The sequence below is a fragment of the Corylus avellana genome, chromosome ca10, assembly GCF_901000735.1.
Source record: "Corylus avellana chromosome ca10, CavTom2PMs-1.0".
NCBI lineage: Eukaryota > Viridiplantae > Streptophyta > Magnoliopsida > Fagales > Betulaceae > Corylus > Corylus avellana.
The window spans coordinates 7,859,815-7,877,940 of record NC_081550.1 but is presented as its reverse complement, the minus strand read 5'-3'; the positions used below and the strand labels follow the sequence as shown (position 1 = coordinate 7,877,940).

Here is an 18,126-nt window from a genome sequence, read left to right as displayed (position 1 = left end):
AAAAAATAAGTAAAAACACTGAATTTCACCTCTTCAAGACCAAAATATGCATTAAAAAAACCTTCCATCTACCTTCTTCACGCACAACCCATCGTCGTCGGCGAAGATTTTCTCACTCTTGCTTTGCAATGAGGAAAATCAGGAGATTATTATTAGATTTAAAATAAATTATTATTTATTAATTTTAATTCAATGGTAATTTTAAAAAACACGTAAAAAAAACGAGTAATGTTACACGTTCCTACCACCCTTTTTTTTAAGTAGCTTTTAAAATTACCATTAAATTTGAAATAAATTTATATTTAATTTAATAGAATAGTGGTTTTAAAAGTTACCTAAAAATAAGTATAAGAAAATTGGAGTGTAACATTAATCTAGAAAAAAAAAAAGGGGATAAATACAAATGCAGTTAGGAGAAGGAATTCAAATCCAACTAGGAGAAGGAATACAAATCCGGGTAGGAGAAAGAATACCAAATCCGGCGAAAACCAAAACCGCCAAACGGACTGCAAAACCGGCTTGAAATAGTGGTGTATATATAGGGGGGTAAAGAGGGTTACCGTGAAGGTTAAGCAAGCGTGCGGTTAAAATTGAAAAAGAAGAAGAAAAAAAAAACAAGCGGGAAGCTTAAGACTATTTATTAATTATGGCTTCTTATGCTCCGCCGGCGGGTTTCAGGTTCCAACCAGAGGCTGAAGATCTCCTGCAGTTCTACCTCCCACTGAAGGCTACCGGACAGGAATTGCCGTTCACGGGCGTTATATTTGAGTACGATTTTTACGGCGAGAAACAGCCTTGTGAGATATGGGACATGTTCGTTAACGTACGTCCCAGAGTGGACGAGACTCAGGAGGACCTATTCTTCTTCACCAAATTGAAGTGTTTGAGTGACTCCAGTGTCGATCGGAGCGTCGGTTCTGGCGGTTCTTGGAGCAATGAGTCGTGTAAGACTATCTACGACCGTGGAACGAGAATTCCGATTGGCCAGATGAGGAAATTCCGGTACGTGAACCCGGGGTCGCCCCAAGATGGTGCCTGGCTCATGCGGGAGTACAGCCTGCCGATGACGAAGGCTCTGCCCGCTGTGGATTCTTCTTCTTCTTCGTCTTCTTCATCTCCCTACGTGATCTGCCGCTTGAGGAAGAACAACCGGCCCGACAGCGACAGCGACAGCAGCGAACCAGAAAGTGTTCCGCATTCCCAATCGAGAAAGAAAAGAAACAGAGTCAGAGCCATCTCAGGAAGACCAGCGAAGTAGCCTGCCAATCCATGGATGGCAGAGATTCCCCAAATAAACGATGATTTTAAGATGCTCTTGATGATCGACGCCTGGAGTTTTGCCCGATTATTTTGAGGATTTCGGTTCGATTGGTTTGGGACCTGCCCATTATGTGCAATGGAAAGTGGAGCTTTATCTACTTTTTATTATTATTATTATTATTTATTTATTAATTTAACTGCAAACTCGAATGAAATTGGTTCTTAATTTGTTCATTTAACTGCCGATTGGTTCACGAACGACATTGGTAGAGATTTTCTGACAAATTTGTTGATAAATACACGATTGTTTGGTAGAATTTGACACAGCTTGGTGGGGTTGTGCTCTCGTAGGATTAGGATTTTGGATGATTGTTGGATTGCGAAGAGACCGGAACAGAATTCGCCCTATTAGACCTATTCAAACTCAAAACTCCTAGAGAGACGATGCAGAGGATGATAAGCATCAAGACTTATGACAGGACTCTGGGATTCTCCTATAGTGTTCAAACTAGTATTGTATTGTATAGTTTAAGTTGGTAGATAATAAGCATCAAGAAGAAGACTTATGATAGGACTCTAGTATTCTCCTATAGTGTTCCTCAACTCCTCTACCACCTCTTCCACCACAGCACTCCAAAATCCGTGCACAACGTCACTCATCATATTACCCTCAAACTCACACAGGATAACTATCCCTTTGGAAGGTTGTTGTTATTCCCTTTCTTGAAGACCATGATCTCATTGGTTTCGTTGATGGCACGCATCTCCAGCCACCAAAACTCATTGCCTGATTCTACCTCTGGGATGTTGGTTCCAAATCCCGATTATCAGCCTTGGTATCACCAAGATAAGCTCCCCATGAGTGCTCTTATTTCCACTTTGTCCGACGGGTTATTACCTCGTGGTTGTGGTTGGGATTTCCACCTCCTGTTTGTTATGGCTTACTTTGGAGAAGCTCTTCTCTTCTCACTCTCAAGCTCGGCTCATGCAAGTCCAACATCAACTCGTCAATCGCTGATTATTTTCAGAAGGCCCAAGGCTTTGCCCACATGCTAGCAGCCATTGGTCACCCTCTTGAGGATTCTGATATTGTCTCCTACATCCTCAATAGACTTGGTGCTGATTATGATTCTCTTGTCACCTCAATCACCACGCGATCTGATCCCGTTTCCTTGAATGATCTCTATGGATTTCTTCTGCTCAAAGGTAATAGTTTGTGTGAGATAATCCCAACCAATCATGGTGTGCAACAAAGATGATGCCATCATGGCTGAGGGGAAATACAAAAGCAAATAGTGGATTATATCGTCTATGTTCATGGATTTAAATTCAGAAAAGCAAGAAAACGAATCTCAATATGCATTAAATTATCTCCATTATAAGAAGAAATATCTATACATTATTTCTCCTCCCCAACAGATTTCCCATGTGGCCAAAAAAAAATTAAAGCCTTCTGTAAAATTATTCAGATTTTTTAATTTCACACAAGGAATTCAAAAATTTTAGAATTGAGAACAGAAGAAAATCATTTCTTTGCTCTTCAATTTCTCAAAATAATGGTTAAATCAGGAACGAACAGCTTGGACAAGTGCAGCTTGAACATTCCATGAAATATGCAAGGCTATCAGCAACTGAACAGAGCAATGTACTAAAACTGCACTAAGAAGCTTGGCCATTGCAGGAGGCAATCAGGAAGCAACGTTGCTGATGCCAAAGTAGAGAGTTTTCTGTTGAAATGCATTGATTGCATAATCAACCTGAAAGTGACCAAACTGAGATTTAAACCGCAGGCCATATCCAAGCCCAATACCAGATCCCGGTTTGCCCTGCCGCAGTGCTGGATTTCCTGAAACTCCATGTAAAATAGATTCATCAATAAGATAATAGCATAAGAGCCGTAAGAGGCAATCGGCTGATAAGAACATATGAAGTCAGGAAGGACAAAACCAACATGTCAAGACTAGGGTGGGCTGATAATACAATGACATACTCCATGAGGTCTCAGAAGTAATGCATTATGATATACAAAATTCAGGTTACTTCTGCCCGTGGCACTGATTATACCTATCATGAGTCGAAAGAGGGTGTGGGTGAACAAGATTAATCTGTCCTCACATAATTTTAGTATTATGGTCTTTCAAAAGGTAGCATGCATGTTTCACCAAATGGCTAGATGAATCTATGGTGCATGGATAGAATCAAAATCTTATGCAGCCTCAGAGGCCCTGATCACATAAGAGCGGATGTCACAAGTGGCAAGGAACCAACCATTTCGGAGCCGACTGACAACAATTTTTGGGAAATCTAAATGCCTTTTGGAGTCCAAAACCCGCCAAACTCTAGCATCTTTCTGAACTCTACTTGCTCACAAAGGAGCTCATCACGACACGCTATAGAAAATGGAAAAAGTGGAACAAGAGGGGGTGAAGAGAAATCAAACTTGTTCTCCAAGGATTATGGTGGTTTTGAAGAACTAACATGGTATTGGTCCATGCCAAACAACAATTAAGGCAGAGTGTTCCTAGTATTACAATTTATAGAATGCCTTCAAATTACCGAGAAATTATTCTTCAAGGGAGCAACAATTTGACGAACAATTTGTTGGTAATTTATAGAGAGGCAAATTGAACAGCTTATGGCATCATTGCGATAGACTTTCATTGGAATGCATTGATAGAATTCTAATTTTCCTACTGATTCATCCTCGATTTTATTAGGTGATATTTATGATAGATCCCAAAAGAGTTTTTGTCCTATTTAAATTTCCTACCAAAAAGAAATATTCTTCAAGAGGAACCATATGACTATTTCCAATCATTGTGACACCTCCATGAAGATACATTACCTGGCCATGATTTTCTCTGCTTCTTCCTCTTTTCACTCTTACCAAGCTTCTGTCGGCTTGTCTTTCACATAATTCACATGAAGCAATACAACTAATTCTCGTAGGGGGTAGTCAACATTCACCTATGCTTACAATGTTCACTAAAGTTGGTGGGAGCACAATGATGCTTACAATGTTTACTAGACTTTCCCACTCCTCTTGCATGTACAATATGCCAATCCACCAATTCTGACATTCCTCTTCCTCAAATTATCCAAAGTCAATATTTTCCATAATGTTGTTGTCCACACAAAGTACGCCACTCTCGAAAAAGTCTTAACTCTCTAAATACTCTTACAGGGAAATGAGGAATCAGCAAGAATGGTCAACAAGTGATAAAGTGACCTTACTTCAAATTTCCGCCTTTTAGAGGTGATCCAACATATTTTATCTTCACTGCCTTGCCGCAATCAGAGGTGGAGCCAGCAGGGTTCAAGAGGCAGCACTGGACTCCTCTGGCCTATGCAAAAATTTCATTAGTCCAGGCAAAGTTGCCTTGGTTTTCTTGATTGCCCACCCTCACTCACTCACTCAAGGTCATCAATGTTGCCGGTGATCTCTTAGGCTTGACAGGCTGAGCACTCCGACACTGGTCTTTTGGTTCAGATGGAATCATGGAGAAACCAAGTGTTTGGAGAGCGCAGCCAATTGATTTCGAGACCTCCCTCAGATTTGCTCTGTGGGGTATGAAGTACAAACTCGGCCAACTGAAACACTCAACTTCATACACCGGATGCATAACACAAATCTATGTTGCCTATTTCCTTCTTCACTCTCTTTGAGTCTCTTGACGCCATAACCATGCTTCTCTTTATCTATCTCTAGCTCTCTCTCTTTCTCCCTTGTTAGAATATAAATTAAAGGATTAAATTCATACCTTCCTATTAGCTTATGCTTTTAGGATAAGTGATTATTTAACATGGTATCAAAGCAGAGGTCATGAGTTCGAACCCCGACTCCCCAATGCACCCCTCATTTCAGTTAAATATTTCACATATTAGTCATCACTAATTTAATTTTCACCATCGATCTGTACAAAGCCTCCCTCTTTGTAGCATAACGACATAACCATTTTTCCAGTAAAGCTCGGCTAAACTGAATCAAATTTCTTACCCCCCAAACCACCGGATTGCACCGGAGAACAAATCTTCGACCAATTAACTAAACAAAACTTAAACTCATCACCAATTCTACCACATAAAAGTCCCTCTTAAGTTTTCCAATTCGCTTAGCATGCCTACAGGACTGGGGAAAGGGACAAATAATTAGGCAAATGGGAAAGAGTGATTTTTACCAAAGTCAACCTACTTCTCTTAGACAAATAAAGCCTCTGCCTACCAGCCAAAAAACCTTCATTTTTCAACAATACCATTCCAAATAAATGTCTCCTTATATGACGCTCCCAAAAAGGAAGACCCAAATACCTTCTTTTTTTTTTTTTATAAGTAAAAAATTTATATATCAAAAGCGCAGAGGGGCGCAACCCATATACACGGGAAGTATAAATAGAGAGCGCCTAAGAGGGAGAGAAATGAAAGAGGAATTCAGAAAAACTAATTACTAAAGAGCTAGCCAAGCGGCCGTCTAAGAGTAAAGAGTAAAGAAGAAAAGATGAGTCAATTCCTCTATAGTCCTAGTGGAGTTCTCAAAACATCTAGCATTTCTTTCAATCCATATACACCACATAAGACATAGAGGGATCATCTTCCATATTACCGCGCTTTGAGCACAACCTCCCGACCACCAGCAATAGAACAAATCCCTCACTCTGCAAGGCATAACCCAAAGCAACCCAAACCGACTGAAAATAGTGTTCCAAAGAGTTCTTGCGGTTTCGCAATGGAGAAGAAGATGATCTACTGACTCTCCTGACTTTTTGCACATACAACACTACTCCACCACCACAAGGTTCCTCTTACGCAGATTATCATGAGTCAAAATTTTGCCTAAGGCTGCGGTTCACCCAAAAAAAGCCACTCGCAAAGGCACCTTAGTGCGCCAAATACTCTTCCAAGGAAACACCTCATGGTCAAAATTAGACAAGGCCTTGAAGATCGACTTAACCTCGAACTTGCCTTTCCTAGACAAGGCCCAGCAAATACGAACCATCGTACCTACAGAGATCTTGCACGAGTACAACCGATCAAAAAAAGGAGCAACCAAATCCATCTCCCAGTCCTGAACGGGACGCACAAAAATGACATTCCACTCTACAACTCCACTCCTCTAAGTAAAATTATCCTTCACCCAAGCTTCTTTGTGTCTAGCGATGTTGAACAAAGATGGGAAATCTTGCTTCAAAGGATTTTCCCCACACCAAATATCATGCCAGAAATGAACTTTCGAACCCACCCCCACCTCAAACCGACAACCTTTGGCAAAGGAACTCCAACCTTGACGAATATGCTTCCATACACCCACACCATGAGAACCTGAAACCTCCTTCGTGCACCACCCGCCTTCCTGGTCTTCGTACTTGGCTTTGATAACCTTGCACCAAAGAGCCTCACTCTCATTCGCATATCTCCAAAGCCATTTCCCCAAGAGAGCTTGATTAAACTGATGCAATTTTCGAATACCAAGACCACCGTAGTGCAAGGGACGACAAACTTGATCCCACTTTACAAGATGCAACTTAGCCTCATCTCCCAATCCTCCCCACAAGAAATCTCTTTGGACTTTCTCAAGCATTTTAGCTACACTCATGGGAATCGGAAACAAAGACAAGAAGTCGGTAAATTCGACAACGTACTCTTGATGAGAGTTAAACGGCCTCCTTTAGAGAGGTACATCCTCTTCCAACCTGCCATTTGACGCTCCATCTTCTCAATCACATCATTCCACATAACCGTGTCTTTATACGGCGCCCCAAGAGGGAGACCCAAATACTTCATGGGCAAATCGGCAACACTACACCTAAGGATATTAGCTAATACCCCAAAGGAAGACCCAAATACCTCATTGGCAAAGATGCTCCTCTACAACCAAGAATATGAGCCAAACCTTCCACTTCACCAACAGGAACTAGAAGCTCATCATTATTCCTCGACCCCACTGAAAAACGTGATAAGAGCCCCCTATCCATTGTGGTAGACACCATTCAACTCAAAGCCTCCATAACAACCACAAATGATAGAGGAGATAAAGGATCTCATGTCTCAATCCACGAGAACTACTAAAGAATCCATGAGAGGAATCATTAATAAGAATGGAGAAACACAACGTAGAAATACAATACGCTATCCAAGCTCTCCATTCTCCCCAAAGCCAAATTTTTCAACAAACGTGAGCTACTAGAACATAATCCAAAATTTTTCTTCCCCTAACAAACACATTCTGAGAACAAGAAATAATCTTCTCTTACACCACTTTCATCTTGTTCGCTAGGACCATAGAAATAATTTTATAAACACCTCCCACTGGTTTTCTTGGGACAAGGGAAACAAAAGTTGCATTCATGCTCTTCTCAAAGCTATGAAACTACTTGGAAATCTCCATGATATCCCCTTTAATTGCCATCCAACACCTCTGAAAAAATGAATGGAGAAGCCATCAAGGCCCAGAGTACTTGTCACTATTCAGATCTCTCACCACCTCCAACACATCACTCTCCTCTAAAGCTCTTTCCATCCAAGGGCCCTCATCTGCACCAATGGAATTGAAAGAAATGCCATAAAATTTTGGTCTCCAATTAAAATGTTTTGAATACAGCCGATTGTAAAATTGCACATATGCTCCCTTATTTCTGTAGAGTCTGATGACATGGACCCGTTAACAACTAATGAATCCATGGTGTTATTTCTTTTAGGCGAATTCTCCACCCAATGGAAAAAATTTAGTGTTCTTGTCTCCCTCTCTCAACCAAAGAGCCCTTGACTTCTGCCTCCAACTCACTTCTAGAAGAATAAATCTCTCCAACTCCCTAGAAAATTATTCCTTTCTCAACCTTTCATACTCAGAAAATGGTCTTCCCTCTGCAACAATATCCAGCTCACGGATTCCATCCAAAAAATCCTTTTTCTGCTTCCTGACATTGCCAAAAACCTTTTCATTCCATTTCTTCTTTAATGCTCTCAACTTGTGCACCAACACAAGCTAGGAGATCCCTGAAACAATAGGACATCCACCATGTTCTCACCTGCTCCACAAAGCCCTTTGACTTCAGCCACATATTTTCAAACTTAAAATACTGACTACCCCTACCCGAAACACCACAATCCAACATCAAAGGGAAATCATCCGATAGGATTCCAGAAAGCCTCCTCTGAGAGACATCAGGAAATTGTTCTTCCCAATATGTAGAGAGAAGAAACCTATCAATTCTAGACCAAGACTAAGAATCATGATTATTTAACCACGTAAAACTCCCGCCTACCATAGGGATGTCCATGAGACCCTGATAAAAAATGAAGCCCGAAAAATCCAGCATAGTTGAGGACTGTCGGGAGTTGCCTTATCTCTTCACAAGGATTACGAACATTAAAATCACCCCAATACACCATGGCACCTCCCACCAACTCATAAGCCCTACCAATTTGTCACAAAGTAATTTCCTATCATTGTCATTGTTTGGACCATACACACCCGAAAAAGCCCATTCAAAGCTATCACTAACATTTCTAAAAATTAATGCAATAGAAAAAAATAAAAACTCCACACAATCCTCGTTCTTCTCTGCCACTCGCTTATACCACATTAACAATAACCCCTCCAGGACCCACCAATTCACCCCAAAGTAATTTCCTGTGCATCTTCACTTAGGCCAAGCTAAGACTCAAAATATTTGGTAGTGCTGCATTAACCTAAACATAGCCTAGCATAGTCCATCGACACCCCCCGCAGCAAGCAACTCAAAGGACCCAACAAAAGGATTGGTTACTCCGAAAACTTAATCAGTTAGGTATCAGGCCAACAATTTATATCAAGCTAAGAAAACCTAGCACAACCCACATGTGTGAGCCCCATGGTGGATCTTGAACAGAATGTGAGCATTGCACATGGATCTGGAATAGAATTCAGAACCATCAATGCAATGCCAAACAGGGAAAGCAAGGGGATCTAGACATGATACTTCTCAGATAGCAAGGCCCCAATATTATGTTAGTTGAACCAAGTTACACAAAAACTACAAGCTTCAACTTCATGATTTTTGCCTAAGTTCTGTGACTACCATTAAACATTCGATACTTTGTTCTTAAAAATATTCTACACCCTTCAAACGAAAATTCTCTTGCTTTGATCACACACCATCACTTTCTGTTTCTATTTTTATCATGACATTGTTTTAATGATGACTCTTGACAGAAAGGAGTAGATGTTTTGAGGTGTAGGAATGTTATCAAGCTAAACTGCAGAAATCTATCAGGTTACTACATCTCGGAGGTTGAGTTTTATGGTCTATTGGACAAACATCAGAACTATACATGTCAAAATAAGTCACTAATTCCAACTTTCCAGTGACCTATTTCTTTATGTCAGAATTAAATAAGCTGGCCCTTGAAAAATTTCCTGTGCCTTATATTTTATCTATCCTTGCCTATGAAATTTTCGGAGGTTTAGGTGTAGAAACTTCATATTATACTAGTAAAAATACAAGTATTTAAAACTCTAAGGGGAGGCAAATCTGCAAGTAACTCATATTTTTCAAATGCAGTGAAAGAATGGCAACTCACCTGGTACATGTTGACCAGACCCCAAATCAGTTCCACAGTCCAAGAAAAGAGCACCTTCAGACATCTTGTTCTAAAAATAATAAGCACGGGTGTAAGGTCAAGTAGTAATGTGGTAGTTTAATCAACAATAAGTACAAAAATTTAAAGATCAAAATGCGAAATACGAGAAAATTGTAGCTATAAGTGATTCTAAAGAAAAGATTTAGAAATTAGCTTTTCTAACAAATGATATGAAGAAGTTTGCAGAAGACACACTTCCTATATGCTTTTCAACCATAACGCATAGACTACACCATCAACAACATAACTGAAAAATGCATGGACAGAAAAAATGAAAAGAAGCGTTCGAAACTATCAAATAGACAGAATGGTTAGCTCCAAACCTCCATCTTGTGGCAGATATCAGGATTAACCAATTCAGCCATGACTTTTGGTGATAGGATCCACTGCATATAGGGGTCTAAGATCTCTTACTGTTAGAATGTTTCTGAGATCTCCTACCATCTCTACCACACGATGGAGACAGTACCTCTCATTACCTAAGGAAAGGAATTTATAATGACCAAATTTTTCTTAACGCAAGCGAAAAGACCATCTCTCTGCCTTCTTTTTTTCTTTTTCCTTCTTCAAACCCAATCAAATACTGTTTACAGCCAATGCAGGAAGTGTTTGATAGCCCATTTGGCTATTTAATTTGTCGTGGGGTGGATCAACAAGGTCTTCTTTAAGCTTGTTACTAACTTCCCTTTTTTCAAGACTATTGATCTTTCGCTGCATGCATTAACAACTTTAACCCAGCCGGACGCCTTTTGTCTTTTGAGCTCAGTTTTCGATCCCCAAAAAGTGTTTTTTATTTTCTTATATGATGACTTCAATGAATTCACGACAATTAGTTAGGCAGCACAAATACAGCCAAAAATACAATTTGTAACTTGTACAAACAAAAACAAAGAAGGAGGAAAAAACACTTCCAACATATTTTTTTGATAAGTACTTCCAACATATTTCATACTGAAAACATCAATAACAACGAGTAAAGGGGATCAAATAAGGTACTCCTTGACAAATCCCTTCAAAGATCCCAAACTGCCGATTTACTTCTCAAGCATGACTCCAGTAACTTAACCAAGTTCCATAGCCTTTCCTCTTGACAGCAAACGTCAAGAATCCCAGTCACCCATTTTATAAAGCTTTCAAAACTAGGTTTGATAAATGCATCAGAGGTAATGGACATTTTAGCCCTATGAAACAGTCATTACTAATCAAAACTGCTTCAAGAATGCAACTGTCCTCAACAAAGCCACTTGGGCAAAAGAATGCAAGAACCGCTACTTTGCATAGAGCACTTGGCAATGATTCCATGAAAAATGGTCATGAGATTGAAGCTCCATATTTTCCTGAGATAAATGATTTCTCGTATTCCTTAAACACTCAATGAACGGGCTATTATGCTGTTTACCAATGATTCATGAGATATTTAGTTTTTTCTAAAATATTCCTCGCAAGAAATACTGAAATCCTAGCAGGAAAAAAGCAATGGAAATATCATATTTCAGGGATTTGATTCCAACTGATCTGGAAACAATAATTTTCTTTTTGAAAGTTCAAGGTCTTCATGCCACACATCTCTCTCCTAGTTAAGGATGAAAAGATAGAAAAGTAGGACATAGAGCCACACATGCGTCCAGCAACCTTGTCACTAACCTCAAACAAAAGTTTCATTTCTTTTGGAATTTTAAAATACAGCCATGTGTTTTGGCACTATACATGAATAACAGATACCAGTACTGCCGTTTAAACCACAATGACCAACGACAACAAATCTGACGGCGGCAATGACAACAACATCACACCACTGATGACAGTGATATCGGCGCCATCTACCCCCAATCACAGGCATGAAGCCAGTTTCTCAGAAGTCTATGATCAGTAGAGCAAAACACTGAGGGAAAGCAAGGGAAAAAAGAAAATAATGAAGGGAAGAAGAAGCAAAGTGGATAGGGAATAATCAGATGCAGTCAAAGGAAGCAAGAGTAGTTATGGCTCTGATACCATATTGTAGGGTTTGCATGAAAAGAATATAGAAGAAGAAGAGGCTATATGTTATTCACGTAGCCTCTCTCCCCTCATACGATATATATATATATATTGTAACATTGAATACAAAGACCAAAATACCCATATAACATGTTAACCCTAAGAAGTTCTTCTAACACTTCTAATAAACTTACAATTCCCCTAGTCTCATTATCTCTGCTACTTACTCGGCATTAGCTCACCCATGTTTGCATAACTTTCAGAGTTAACAGATGGTCCCTTGAGTTGAAGTTTACAGTTTGCTGATCACTGGAAACTAAATAGTCTGAGAGTTATTCCCTCGATTTGATAAGTGAAGTTTGGATTTTTAAAGATTTTCTTTATGTTGTTGGAGAATAACTTTGAGGTTTGTAAATTGCAAGTATTTTAGTCCCAAACGCTATTACTGAGAAAATGCATCTTAAAGGAATATTTGAGAATGAATTGTAATTAAAATTAAGTATTGGAGATCTATGCTTTTGATAATTAAAGTTTTATTCGGATTATCTATAGAGCTCTAACTGATACTTGGTATAATTTTTTTTTTTTTTTTTTGATAAGGATACTTGGTATAATTTTTATGGCAATAAATGGTTTATTCTTTGATGCGATAGACTTATACTGGGAAAATTTCAAACAGATTTTAGTGATTATCAGTTAAGCATGCACCATACCCATTTTGGGTTTGGGGCATGACTCATTATACACTGACAATATAAAGTAGAAAACAAATAGCATGTTTCCAAAATCATAATCAATAGAAGCATTTTCTGGTCACGCATAATTACAAGATAAAGAAATTCACAATTAAACTCACAAGCATTTGTGTACTTGGGTTGTTTGTTTCTTTTCTAGTAACCTTGTATATGTAGGTTACCAAACAACAGACGTGTCAGCAATAAGCGAGTTCTATATCAAAAAAACAAAAAACAAAAAAGAAGAAGAAAGGTTCAGCTGTTCTGAAAGGCAAAAGCTTGTAGGCCACAGAAAAGTTGTAAAGCTAAGCAAAAATTATTGAGGCAATAACTGTGGGTGCTGGCCTTAAAGCAGTATGATATGTAGCTATTGCTAAATGAATCTCTAAAGCTGAAGCCTACTTAGCAGGTTTTCATTTGACATTTTGGCTTAAAATAGATATGCATACCCAAAATAGAAATAAAACAGAATATCCTATTTAAGTTCAAAACTAAAGAGCATCTAAATATTGATAAAGCAATTACTTACTAAAGGGAATGTCAATTCACTGTTAGCAACCAGACAAGATCTCCCAGATCCAACTGCACCCTCACCATAACCCCGCACACTGCCAAGACCCCCAATTGCAAATGCTTGGTAAGGAGCCATGTCCCCAACAATGGAACCACCTGTCAGGCTGTTAGAGGAAAAGTAAGAGTGGAGAAAAATAGAGCAAGGATATTATTGTAGAGATTGCATGAAAACCTTAGAGAGAAAGAGCAGGCAGGTTAGTTCTTAGGTAGCCTACCTCACATGTTTCATTATATGGGTTTGAGAAATATTACAAAATCTAACAAATTCTTCTAATAGATATAAAACAAGATTTAATTTTCTATAAGCCGGGAAAAGCACATTAGGGCAGGCAAAATAGCCCCCCCACAGTCTCGCCGTCCAAGTGGGATATTGAAGCTTCCATAGCAAGGTAGGCATCATGCTTTGAGCACAATCGATTGATTCCCTCATGACCAAATCAACTCTTCAATTTCTTCAAGAACTTTAGTTAGATTCCTCATTGCTTATATGGTAGAAGCCATGGTCTCTTTCTTTAGATTTTTCCTTCTTTTTCCTCGAATACTAGTTTCAATATATAATTTATCAATATTTCCAAATGATTTAACGCCTTTCATGAACTTTTGTAATTCTTTTTTTTCACATCCTTACACACATCCTGCATGCTAATTCTAAAGTTTCTCAAATGCTTCTTATTCACTTGCTTGACACTTGCTTCCCTGCATTCCAATATTCATATTTCTGCTTCACACTTCTTTTTACCACTCTTTACACTGGCTCTAAGAACTATGCAGTATGTATCTAACAAAGAAAAGAAACGTTACTCACCTTGTCAAAAGAAATGCAGGCCCAAGTTTAACTCCCTTTGATGCTACAAATTTAAACCGGTTGAAGATTAGCCACTTAGATAGAACTGGAATCCCTTGTTCTATTTGCAGACTAAACTGAATACATGACAAACTTGCAGTTAGCAGAATAAATTTGACTGGGACCTAAGATATAAAAATCAAATTTGATATTAGTATCAAATACAATAGATCAACGGAGGATAGCTTACACGAGAAAAAGTACGATCATTTGCCCTAGCAAATCGAGATTCTTGCCTTAAAACTACCATACTGTCATGTGAATTGCCACTGCGTACAAGCATCTTACAGAAAATTTAGAAATTATCTAACAGATTATTGAAAATTTGAAGACTGTACCACATGCATGCCTCAACTACCTGCAAGTCACAGGAAACCCATCAAGATCTCTGCTTATTGAGCGACCATCATCATTTAGAGGACGAACATGCTGCACAGTTGGCAGTAATAAGTTCCCATTGTTAACTACAGACAGAAGCACCGGAGACGAATGTAACACATGGAAATAGATGCCCAGAAGATACTGATAAGTTGACAGCTGACCTCAAATTTTATACTGGTTGCACTGCTCCATTTAGAACTTGCTGGCTCATTCCGATCCATTCCAACTGATAATCGAGACAAATTCACACCTCCACTCCCTGAACGGGTGAAATTGTCCGTGGGGACACCATGGACCCCAATCTCAGGTGAAAGAGAATGCTGTGAGAAACAAAATCAAAGAAAGAAAGAAAGAAATTAGAAATTAAGGATACGTATGCCGCAGATTTCTACTCAAAGTAATATCTATTTCAAATTTATCAATTGGGTAGTGGTTTGGAAATTCCCATAAAGCTCAATTTCAATTTTCAATATGTTTTTCCATGTTTTCCACCAACTAATAATGATGATGATAAGGTAAAAGATAATAATAACTATAACAATAATAATAATATAATAATAATTAAGGAGGAACAAACCTGAATAACAAAAGACTGTTGAGCAAGCCATTCAGGTCTCGGCCTCCGATAAGCCACCAAGACATTTGAATCATACAGCCCCTTGTCCCACGATACATCAAGTTTCTCGCTTCCACCAAATAAGTTCGGGTGTTTGATGTAAAGACTGCAATAAACAAACTGAACAAGTTATTATGCCGATTGCCAGAGTTCTCCATTTGGTTGACGACAAAGTTAAATCAAATAAAATAAATTTCACATTTCCCATTTCCCATTTCCCATTGTTATGGTTTCCAGAAAATTAGAAAACCAGCATAAACAACGCCAAACAATGAGAGGACCCAAGTTAAAACTTTTTGGACTCAAATGTCTTTTTTTCCCTACAATTTCTCATCAAGAAAGCATGATATATCATTAGAAAACTAATCAAACCAAAAAAAAAACAAACTTTGACATAATAAAAACTAGAAAGTAAACCAAAATCAAACTGCTACCTCCCAATTATCAGAGAAAGAGGACTGCCAGTGCTCCTGTTATAAAGAGTAAGCGAAGAAGAAATCAATCACCCAGTAAAAAATTCTGGGAGAGGAGGGAAATGGAATGAAAGAATATGAAAAAAGCAAAAACCTGAAAGGAGTAAGCATCAAAGAAGCGCATAGCTTGTGAGTGAGATCAACATTAACATCAATCTTGGCTGTAACATACAAAAATAGGCCACATTACACATCCCCATCAATTACAATTGAAGAATCAGGAACCAACCCACTAACACTACAACTGCAACTATATATTCAGCGTGAAAATCGAATCAAGAACCAACCCACTAACCTTTGCCAGCATGGATGCTCTTCTGAGCTCCCATCCAATTCCCTGTGCATCAACCATTAAACTTAAATTGGAAAATTATGGAGTGAAAGCCAAAGATTGCATGAATGAAAAAACGCTGAGTGTCTCAGAGATAGAGGGTGCGTGGCGCTTTTGGGTGTTCGCGGGCAAGGTGTTTTTTGTGACGTCTACTAATGGGAGAAGAAAGTTCCTCGCTTCCAACGTATGTTATCCCTTTGCTTCTTCTCTGGTCTTACCTGCACGTGATAGCAATGGAGATACCCTTTTTATCTATTTTTCTCTCTTTCCTTTATAAACTTTCACAAAATGTGGAACACAAAGAAGAACTTTTGTTTGAGTGCTCCTCTCTGGTAGGTTTGAGATGATTTTTAATTGCCTTTTGTTTGATTTTTAATTGCCTTTTGTTTTATAAAACAAAAGGCAATTAAAAAGGGAAACGTATACATACATCAAAAATTGAAAATATCTTCCAAGATCAACAAAAAGAAAAACATGGCCTTCAAAATTTGTCACTAAGACAAAAATACACTAATCAATTAAAAAAATTAATCAGGGGAAGGGGTGGCCCCTCTAGCCGGCCGGCGTGGCCAAACCATCCCCCTTCTCCCCTCTTTTCTCCTTTTTTATTTTTTATTTTTGGCCAAAGTGTGGTTCAATCAATCTCATTTGCCTTTTTTTAAAATTTGGCCAAAGTGTGGTTCGAGCATCCAGCCTCTTTTAAAAATTTCTATAATTTTTTTATTTTTATTAAGTGCAATTTTGTTGTTTAGTGGAACATTGACAATTTTTTTTAAGCTTAGTTGAGACATTGACGCAAACTTTTGCTTTAGAGGAACATCGACAATCGGATGATAGTTTAGGAGGTATGTGAACTACTCCCAAAATTCAAACACAAAGCACTTCTAAAAATGCAAAAACTGTTTTCACCTTTAAGTCAAGTGAGAGCATTTCTTCAAACAAAAAAAATAAAAATAAAAATAAAAAACCAAAACACATTAACAAACAAAGTTATTTCATTTCTATATGTGTTAGTTTCCTAAGAGTATAATATTCTTACACAATTAATCAGAGGAGAGGCTGCCTCTAATTGGGGAGCCTCCCATTTCAATTGGAGGATGCCACATGTTTAAAAAGAGTATATGTGGCGAAAAATTATGTAATAATATGAATGTTATTTTTGTCTTTTTGTAGGTCTTAGAGGGAACATTGACATTTTATTAGTAATTTATGGAGGACATTAACACAATTGATGGTTTAAAGGGGACATTGACAATGAGATAGTAGCTTGAATGTGTACTTTTCCCTTTAAAATGAAAATGGTTAAAAGTTATCACCTTTTAGTATTTTGGGAAAAACATGTAACCATCAACTCACATAACGCATGAAATACCTGGTTTACATTGTGTTCAAACCTTTATGTTTTGATAAAGTTGTATTATTGCATGAATATAGGTATTTAGGTTTAATTTGTAGTTTCTGCCAAGAAACAAACAATTGATTGACCCTGATGGATGAACATTCATCCGTTGGTGAACAAATGTTCGTATATCAAGGTTCAAACATTTGTTGCTACCATAATAGGTTTATAAGCTTTTTAATGTAGGATTAGGGTTATTATGTATGATTTGGATTTATGTGTAAAGATTATGACTTATTTATATAATTTGATTGCAGTGACTCAGAGCTAAGATGTCTGAGATTGTCATTGAGCGATTGAGGTAAGTAACTAATTATGAAACTATTCATATTTAATATGTGATATGTCAGCAGACTGAGCCTATTTTATTTTTTGTCACGAGCTTATTAAGTTTTTATAATATATTTTAAAATTGCTTCAATGAACAAATGCTTATATATGATTTTCTTAAACAAGAAGAACAACACTTGCATTGTATGACACAACCTTGAGTCGTAAGCTACTATTATACGAGCTTGACCGTATGGTCACAGAGGCTTATGTTTATGTTTTGCCTTAGATCTAATGGTTGTGTAATACCCCATCCTATTGAGACACAATATTGTCCACTAATTTACAAAACTTGAACAATATTATTGTCATGATTTTTCTAGTTACAATTAGTAGGTTTACACCCATAAAAGTGATTAGTAGCCAATTTGTTGTATCCATTTATTTAGACATAAAAACTAATGAAGTAATTTTAAGTAGGTTAAAAGATAATTTTATACCAATCACCCAACAATTATATTAGATTAATTAACTAGTAGTACTTAAACTTATTGATCATTTTGGGCCAATTTAAATCTTGGTAATTGACCACTGTAGCCGAAGGGGAAAGTTCCCTCTCCACAACAGAAAAGGAAAATGAGAAATAAAAAAT

General features: G+C 38.0%; 2 protein-coding genes and 1 non-coding gene across 3 annotated transcripts; 2 read left to right on the top strand and 1 right to left on the bottom strand.

The window, feature by feature from the left end:
- Positions 1–646: 646 nt before the first annotated feature.
- Positions 647–1,258, top strand: LOC132162853 (NAC domain-containing protein 66-like). Its single transcript, XM_059573072.1, has one exon. The coding sequence runs from the start codon at positions 647–649 to the stop codon at positions 1,256–1,258; it is 612 nt and encodes a 203-aa protein (XP_059429055.1).
- Positions 1,259–2,330: 1,072 nt separating this feature from the next.
- LOC132164829 (small nucleolar RNA Z247) lies at positions 2,331–2,466 on the top strand. The gene has a single exon (XR_009438432.1). It is a non-coding gene; the product is annotated as a small nucleolar RNA Z247 (small nucleolar RNA).
- A 241-nt stretch (positions 2,467–2,707) lies between these two features.
- Positions 2,708–16,163, bottom strand: LOC132164429 (outer envelope protein 39, chloroplastic). Its single transcript, XM_059574942.1, has 11 exons — positions 15,770–16,163; positions 15,569–15,635; positions 15,436–15,471; positions 14,963–15,107; positions 14,547–14,705; positions 14,363–14,433; positions 14,195–14,273; positions 13,966–14,081; positions 13,117–13,264; positions 9,817–9,886; positions 2,708–3,106 (listed from the first exon to the last, which is right to left on the bottom strand). Exons 1-11 carry the CDS (start codon positions 15,801–15,803, stop codon positions 2,949–2,951), a joined length of 1,083 nt encoding a protein of 360 aa, XP_059430925.1. The 5' UTR covers positions 15,804–16,163; the 3' UTR covers positions 2,708–2,948.
- Positions 16,164–18,126: the final 1,963 nt, after the last annotated feature.